Below are 9,216 nucleotides of genomic sequence, written 5' to 3'. Positions count from 1 at the left end.
TATCTTCATAGTTCACATCTCCTTCCAGAATTCTGCCTCCAACTCACTCTCTTTCCCTAAGAACAGGCATTGGAAAATCCCTGCCCTGTCTCTCCTCTTGCAAAGTGCCCTTGGAAACACTCTGTGGTGCAGTGTAGCTCTGATCCCCTTTCCCAGGCAGGAGCTGTGGTAGCAGAAGGCCCCTGCCCTGCCCTGCTGTGGGACTCCTTCCCCCCACATGTCTCCCTGCAGCACCCTGGGCAGCTCCCCGGGCATGCTGAGTGCTGAGTGCTGAGTGCTGAGTGCTGAGTGCTGAGTGCTGAGTGCTGAGTGCTGAGCCTGGCAGGCGGCAGCGTCATAGCCTGCAGTGAGACTTACCTTGTCAAAGGCTGTGAGCAATGCTCCTGCAGTGAGCTCAACACCTGCTCACACCGTACACATCCTACAATCCCTCTCTCCTTTCTCTCCTCTCCTCCTGTCACCTGCAGGCTGTGCTGTGCAGAAGAGCTGCTCCTGGGCACAGCTGTCTCTCTGCAGCGCTGCCCACTTGTAGGAGCTCCCTGTGTCCCAGGAGCCCGGCCCAGCTCAGCAGCAGAGGATGTCATTTTCTCTTCCTCACTGCTCTCCCTGGAGATGCCCTTGGGGCTGCGGGGCTGGCAGCTCCTGATAGACAACAGGGTCATCTCTGCAAAACGTGCTTTGAAGTCAGATGAATTAATCACCAGTAGACAGGCTGATTCCAGAAGCATGGTTCAACAACATAACAGATCATGTAGACCTTGCCAAGTTGCAAATGCCCCATCTGGTGTCATGGTTTTATGGCTCTTGGTATCAGTATTCCATATCATAACATCATGTAAAGCACCGGGAATTAGGGTTAGGTATTAGAGATAATACTTCAGTTCTGTGTACTGACTGTTCTGGATACCTGGTTCTCAGAAGAGAAGAAGAACTGCCTTTCCTGAGGACTCTGAGTTCAGAGGGGAAGATAAGCCATGGGAGGAAGTCCCGGGATCTCTCACTTGCTCGCTGCCTGGCAGTGTGTGGCTGCGCTCCCCAGCCGTGCACCTTCAGTTCAGTGTAAGGCTTCTGGTTTCAGACACTCGGTCTCTCATTATATTTGATTTATTACCCTAAATTCCAATTTTATTTTATAACATTGTGTTATCTTAGGTTCCAATATCATATTTAGTAAAAATAAGTTTCCTCCTTAGATCTTTGCCGCTGTTTTTTATTATTTTAATTATTATTTCTTTATATATTATTATATTATATTATATTATATTATATTATATTATATTATATTATATTATATTATATTATATTATATTATATTATATTAATTTATTTTTTGGCCAGTGGAAGTGCCAAGCCTTCTGCCCTCTGTAACGGACACACATTGATCCAGATAACTCTGTAACAAGACAACACACTCAGTCATATGCTCTGCTTTTAGGACAGGCATGTGTTGGCACACGTGCCAATGTGGGACCTGATGATCACTATGGGTCCTTTCCATTGCGGGTTGTCCCAGGATTCTATGACAGTGGGTACGAGCACTGTGATGTTGGATCACTGTGCTGTCACAGTGGGTAGGAGTTCAGTGGCAGCACAGTCACGGTGTTGTCTCGGTAGTGTGGAGAGCAGTGATGTCAGAAATACTGAGTTGTGGCAGAGGTCAGTACTGCAGTGATGTCAGAGTCACTGTGCTGGAAAGGGGAGACAAGCTCAGTGATTTCAGCTCCACTGTGTTGTCACAGCTGATATGAGCACAGTGGTGTTGCAGTCAGACAGGAGCTCTGCATGTGGGTGAGCATCAAACACGGCATCCCCAGAACCAAATGCTACCAGTGAGAAAATGGTGCCTCCACCTTGGGCCTGAGAGTTCAAAGTTCTGTTGTGATTGACTGTTTGTTCAGACTGGGCCCTTCTCACGTCCCACATCCTGGGATGAGAGACACTGCCCACATGGGACTTGGACCTCACAACATCCTTGCACCCCATGCAGAGTCTGGCAGCTGCTGTCCCCTGGTCTTTCATTTGACATCAGACAAACCTCCATCCCACTGCCCCAGGAAGGGCCCTGAGCCAGCAGGAGGGACACGATCTCCCTGCCAAGGCTCTGGGGATCAGGGCTTGGCCTTTCTGCTTCACAAGACAAAGGAGGTTTTTCTCACCACCACAGCCACCATCCCAGTACCTTGGTCTGCCTGCAATCACGGCTTCCAATTATCAGCTCTAACAAGTCCCTGGGGAAGCTTGCTTGTCAATGGCCCTCATTGGGTCCATTAATACTCCAGGAAACTTCACTGTTCCTTCTGACTTTGTCTTCTTGAGCACTTCATGCAATCTTCTCTGTGCAGTGGGGGTTGATGGACTCAGCAGCAAATGCCCCCTGGGGCCCATTACAACCTGAAGAGCCCTCCTGTGCCTTGTGCGTATTCAGAACTTGTGCAGCAAACTGGAGAGGTATCTGGAGACCACTTAAGGATGATTAAACCAACAGACATTTATTGACTATTTATTTACATTTGGGTTTAAACAAGAATTTAAAGCAGCAGTTGGCAACTGATATCGATCCAAGATGTCCCCTAATGGACTTTGTTCTGTCACTGTGTGGACAAATGACCTCCTCAACTTTTCCATCCCCTTTCTACACATTTTTCCCTAAGGGACTTGCATCACTTTTCCTCACATCACACTTCTCCTCTGCAGTCACCACTCGGGGTTAAACTTCTTTTGTACCAACTCCCACTGGTTTTCCACAGAGAACCAGCTGCACACAGGCTAGGAAAGATTTCTCTCTCTGTCTTTTTTTTTTTCTTTTTCTTTTTTTTTTTTTTCCAGCAAACAATTGTAAACATGACACAATTAAATGAATAGTAAAACACAGTGATCAACTGCATGCCTTGTCCAAGATGCACCTAATAAGGTTTGTCTTTCACTGGGAATATTTGTACAAGAAATGAGTTAGATAGGGATAGGAAGGGATAGATACAGTCACAACTAAGAAACTGAAAAAAGAGTCCATCACATTTTGGAGAGATGGAGCAAGTTCCACTAATCTCTGTGAAGGTCTCAGATCAGCCAGATAGTTGGGAGGTATCAGAGTGAACACAGAGCAAGAGATGGGGAAATATGGAGAGCTGTCAGAAGAGCATGTGTCCAGATGGCCTGCTGAAAACATGCCCTGAACCATAGTCATTGATTTAGGAGAGCTGGAGACACCTGGAGGATGAGGGACATCAAATACGCAGCAGGGTAGAGCAGCAGTGGATGCTGGGCATTAGTCAGAGGGCATTGGCACTGGCACCACTGTCTGTGTCCCTGTACCTGAAGGCATCTGTATCCTGCTAACACAGTTCTTTAAAACACTGTCCTTTTAGGAAAAAAAAATGAAAATTAATAAATAAATAAGTCACACAGTATCCTCTCAAATAGGAGTGTTTTCAGCTTAAAAAGTGAGAAATGACACATGAGAATATTTGAAGTTGAGAAGTGTTAACACTTTTATATCATCTCCCACTTGCAGACATCTTCCTTGTGTTGGGGATCTGAAATGTGGAGGCACTACTCTGCTTTATGCTTTCCTTCCATCTTCTAGCCATGGTCTTGCTCAAACACAAAAAGGTGGAGACGGACTTCTTACATTATTTCTGAATTGTAGGGCTAGGATGACAAGATAGTAAACTGAAAGAGAGATTTACATTAGACATTTGGAAGGAATTTCTAACATTCCATAGATCATGATGTGAGGCATGGAGCTGGTATGGAACAGGCTGCCCAGAGAAGATTAGGTGCCCCATCCCTGGAGATGTTCGAGATGTCAAGGGCTCCAAGCATCCTGATCTACTGTGGGACAGCCCTGCACACAGCAAGGGAGATGGAACTGGATGGTCTTTAAGGTCCTTCCAACTCAAACCATTCCAAAATCCTACGATTCCTGTCAGCCTCTTCCAACAGGGGATCCTGTTTGCTTAGGTATTCCCTGATCACCTCTATCTTCACCAAGGACATCTGCCTTGCACCAACATTTCCCACCTGTCTCTGGCACCTAGGATTCCAAGAAGACCAGTCCAATTAATAAACTGTGAGGTCAGGAAGGAAATGAGTATGAGAGGCTTTTCCATGTCCTGTCTCACCAGGTTCCCTCCCCCATTGTACTGTGGGCCCACATTCTCTCCAGCTTTTCTTTTGTAGACTACATATTTCTACAAGCCCTTCTTGTCTCTGATATGCTCGGGCACATTCAATTGCAGTTGAACTCTGACTTACCTATACTCATCTCAGCAGGTACGCTGGACAAAGTCTCTGCATTGCTGCAAGGTGACCTCTCCTTTATTCCACTACATATTTGCTTCCCTTTCTGTGTTTGGGTGAGACCAATGCAATCCATTCCCACTCATGCAGGAATTCTGACATTTTTATTTGGCTTCCCCTTCCTTGGAATGGACGTATTCTGCCTGGAAGCCAAGATCCTCAGATAGTTATCACATTTGTTGACGCTATTCCCTCAGAGCCTTTCCCTGCTGTTCTGTACCCCACAGACACTTGAAGAATACAAGATGTGTTCTCCGGAAGGCAAAAGCTGTTTGCCTTTTGCCCTCCCTTCAGACTCCTCAGCTCCACCATCCCATGGCCACTGCAGACCAGTTCCCTTTGGCATTCTCTTTCCCCACCAGCCCTTCCTTGCCGGTGAGTATGAGATGCAGCAGAGCACCTCTCATTTCTGGTTCCTCTATGGCTTGGTCAAGAAGCTGCCATCTGTGCTCTGCAGGGATCTTCTAGATGGCGGATGCCGTGCTCTGCTGTCCCAGCAGTGGAAAAGGCCCCCGAAGTGGACAAGGGCCTGACAACATGAGGCTCCCATCTGTATGCAGAGGGCACCTTCCACTTGTTCTTTCCTATCACGAAGCCAGGAGCAGACACTGTTGGTCTCCTCGGTTTGCCATTGTCATTCGCTCTGACCTGGCTGCTCTGCCATCCCCAGGAAGAGCTCAGTGCATTCTCACAGAGGGCAGTGGCCCTTCCTTGGGTTCTTGCCCATCCATTGTAAAGACCTGTGCTACAGTCCAGTTGTGGAAGCCATTAAACAGTGTTCCTGTGGTCCAAACAAGAGCTCAGACCTGCAAGTGTACAAAGCTTTCTAGCTCAGCAAGTGCTGGTGTTCCCATTAGTGTAAAAACACATTAAAAAAACCATCCTATTCAGGAGGCATTATTGGATTCAGTGCATCCATGGTATCATAGAATCATAGAACCACAGGTTTGGAAAGGACCTACAAGACCATCTAGTCCAACTGTGCTCCCATCACCGTTACTACCACCAGCACTAAACCAGATCTCGTAGCTCCTCATCCAGACGCCTCTTGAACACTGCCAGGGACGGCGACTCCACCACCTCTCTGTGCAGCCATTCCAGTGCCTGACCACTCTCTGAGAGAAAAAGTTCTTCCTTATGTCTAACCTAAACCTCCTGTATAACTTGCAGCCATTTCCCCGGGTCCTGTTTGTTGCCTGGGAGAAGGCAGGCCTCCCTTCAGGAAGTTGTAGAGTGCAATGAGGTCTCCCCTGAGCCTTTTCTTCTCCAGACTGAAGAATCCCAGCTCCCTCAGCCGCTCCTCTTAAGACTTGTGCTCCAGACCCCTCACCACTTTCATTGCCCTTCTCTGGACACGCTCCAGGGCCTCAATGTCTTTCTTGTAGTCAGGGGCCCAAAGCTGGATACAATAGTCAAGGTGTGGCCTCAGCAGAGCTGAGTACAGTGGGATGATTCCCTCCCTGCTCCTGCTGGCCAAACTATTTGTAATGCAGGCCAGGTGTCATTGGCTCTCATAAATCAATGGCATTTATAAAGATGTCACAAAGGCATTGAACACACTGTGGGGCGCCAAGTTGTCCAAGCAGCACAGACATTCCTGGGCACGGCTTTCCTGAAGGCCCAGTGCTGAATTTGCAGCTGCATGTGAGTGCGTTGGACAGCCCTGGGAACTGGCATGACACTAGGCTGCTTCTGATGCCATTCACATGAGAGCCCATAGAAAACTGAGGTTTCATCAGTTGAAGAATAAAGACGTGTATTAGCTTTGTAGTGCCTTAAGTTTGTCTTTCTGATATCAGCACAGCCGTAGCCTGCCACCACCGCCTGCACACCCCCATGGACTTCTTCCTCCTCAACCTCGCCCTCCTCGACCTGGGCTGCATCTCCACCACTCTCCCCAAAGCCATGGCCAATGCCCTCTCGGACACCAGGATCATCTCCTACTCAGGATGTGCTTCACAAGTCTTTTTCTTTTCTTTTTTTGTTTTCAGCAGAGTATTGCATTCTCACCATCATGGCCTATGACCGCTACGTTGCCATCTGCAAGCCCCTGCACTACAGGACCTTGATGGGCAGCAGAGCTTGTTCCACCATGGCAGCAGCTGCCTGGGGCACTGGGGTCCTTAATTCCCTGCTGCACACTGCCAATACATTTTCACTGCCTCTTTGCCAAGGCAATGCCATCAGTCAGTTCTTCTGTGAAATCCCCCAGATTCTCAAGATCTCCTGCTTATACACCTACCTCAAAGAAATTTGTCCTCTTGTGGTCAGTGCCTCTTTAGCATCTGGTTGCTTTCTATTCATTGTTGTGTCCTACGTGCAGATCTTCAGGGCCGTGCTGAGGATGCCCTCTGAGCAGGGATGGCACAAAGCCTTCTCCACGTGCCTCCCTCACCTGGCCGTGGTCTCCCTGTTTCTCAGCACTGCTTTTTTTGCCCATCTGAGGCCTGCCTCCCTCTCCTCCCCATCCCTGGACCTGGTGGTGTCATTTCTGTACTCGGTGGTGCCTTCAGCTCTGAACCCCCTCATCTACAGCATGAGGAACCAGTAGCTCAGGGGCACAGTGAGGAAAATGATGTCATGGTCACATTTCAGTAGGGATAAATTTACCCTCTGTCATAACAAATGATTCCCAGTCTGTCCCCTAACATACTTATGTTATTTTTTTTTAATGTTTAAAATACTTAATTATATTAATATCTACATTTTTCTTTGCTGTTCATATATCTGCATAATTATCATTAGTGGTTATTGTGTTCCTAAACATGTGTTTGGATTCCAGTCACTTTCCTGAGGCATCATCCTGCTCTCTTTCTCCTGGAGCCCATAGGAACTTGGGGTCAGTGCTGACTCTCTCACAGCCTCTGTGTTCCATCTCTGTATCTGCAGGCAAATGAGAAGCCAGCAGGCTCCGTGGTCATGATATGGGCTGGATTAGCAAAAGGATCAATGTATTAGTATAAGGATCAATATATTACATTAGCAGAACGAATCGGTGTGTGCTCATCTTAAATGTTACCATTTAGCTTTGTGTGTGAACAGTCCTGTTTTTATCACTTCTGTTTCACAGAAGCACTGCAATCACATTTGTTTGCCTCCGCCAAGTGCAAGGACTTGTTCTTGAGTTTGGTATCAACTGTTTGCAGTTATAGTGCACCAAGACAGAAAGCTGCTGATTGTGCAAAACAAGCAATGGAAATTTGTCAAACTGGGGGAAAAGAGCTAAAAGGTAAGCCAGGGCGCACCATGATGAAGAGGAAGATGAAACAAAGGGGAGGAAGTAGGTGCTGTGAGAAGGAGGACGTGCGGTGTCAGGGGCTGTGCTGGGAGCCCATCTCTGTACCACTGCACGCATGCTGCCCCACACAGTGCCTGCACTGAGCTGCCAGGGGCTGCCTGTGGGGTGGTGGGGCCGGGCTGTCCTGCAGAGGGGAAGGCACACGGAGCCTCCTGCTGCAGGGCTGGGACCCCAAAATCAGCCTGGAACTCAGCGCCCAGCTGTGCTGTGCTCACCTTGCCTGGCTCCCAGGTGCCTCCTATGCTGCTCTGTCACTGCCCCTCCCCTACAGGATGGGAGAGAAAACACAATTCAACAATTCCTGGTTTGAGGGAAAAGGTGCTTTATTCTTTCCTTGCTTAAAACCCACGAGAACAAATTGTGTGTATTAATGGCTACATATCAAATGTAATGTTTTCTGCACACTTTGGAACAGCTATTGCATTTAGCGTCCCTTCCACCTTAATATATTAATTGAAACCATATGTAACCCACAACACATGACTAATTGTTTATATAATTTAAATGATTTCCAACACAGAAATCTGCTCACAGTTAGTTAGGATTTCACATCCCTCTTATTCCTTACCTACTTACTCTAATTAAAATGATATGCCACTTTTGTATTTCTCTGTTCTCTCACATCCTGAACTTTCTTTTTCTTTTCTTTTCTTTCTTTCTTTCTTTTTTTTTTTTTTCCCTAATATTTACCAATAATTCCCTAAAGTAACCCCGTGTACCCCTTAGTTATTTCTGTTCTTGCTGTCAGACCCAGTCTGTTGTGTTAGTGCAGTTCAGGTAATGATTCACTTCTGAATGCTTTGGTCATTTGCAGAACTCTGGACCATTCCAATAACAGCTCTCTGGATCCCAAAGTAAAGGTTGCTACGTTACAGAAACACACGCATCTATCAGGTGCCACTTGTAAGCAAAGAAACAATCTTATGAACAATTTCTTTGTGTGTGCTGTAAAAAGATGTGTTTTACTGTAACACAACCACTGTCTTGAGATTTACTGTTTTGTTTAGCTCAACATTTTAAGGATATAAATGAGAATTGAGTATTTTCCCCAAACTTCATTAAATGCTGTGGTTCTTTATGGTCAGAATGATAATGTGGATGCTTTGACAGTACATCAGTTACACAGACCGGTAGAAAAATTATCTGGACTGTTGAAAGTCTTTTGGCACGATCCCACATCACATCCTTATCTCTGTGGAGAGATATGTGAGATGGATTTGAAGGGCTGCTTCCCACTCTGCCCTGAGGAGCTGCGCTTGGCAGCGCTTGGAGTGCAGTGGGGAAGTGACTCGGGTCCAGGGCCTGGGACTCAGGGCTGCAGCCTCCCCTCGCCGTGCAGAAGGGTTCTTCTCCCGGGGTCCCATTTTGGGACTGGCAGAGCAGTGATCTCTTCAGCTTGACAGGAAGGCAGCGGGACCAGATGCACTTGAGGAGGGCTGACAAGTGCTGCACTGAGGGATGGAACTGACGTGAGGAAATCAAACTCTATAACCACTGAGTAGTTCTAAAGCAGGTGTGTTTAATCAGGGCTGCATGCATGCCAGATGCAGAGGGGATATTTCCACCTAGCCTGCATACTGGAGGGCAAGAAATGCACATACTTAAAGAGCAGGCTGCTT

At 47.2% G+C, this 9,216-nt stretch overlaps 1 protein-coding gene across 1 annotated transcript; it reads left to right on the top strand.

Moving 5' to 3' along the window:
* The first annotated feature begins 6,313 nt into the window (after positions 1-6,313).
* LOC149916506 (olfactory receptor 14J1-like) lies at positions 6,314-6,850 on the top strand. The gene has a single exon (XM_090147780.1). The coding sequence runs from the start codon at positions 6,314-6,316 to the stop codon at positions 6,848-6,850; it is 537 nt and encodes a 178-aa protein (XP_090003906.1).
* The last annotated feature ends 2,366 nt before the right edge of the window (positions 6,851-9,216 follow it).

Source organism: Phasianus colchicus, chromosome 10 (assembly GCF_987193195.1).
Source record: "Phasianus colchicus chromosome 10, bPhaCol1.hap1.1, whole genome shotgun sequence".
In the NCBI taxonomy this organism is placed as follows: domain Eukaryota; kingdom Metazoa; phylum Chordata; class Aves; order Galliformes; family Phasianidae; genus Phasianus; species Phasianus colchicus.
Note: the sequence above shows the minus strand (reverse complement) of the source record. Positions and strands in the feature narration are given on the sequence as shown.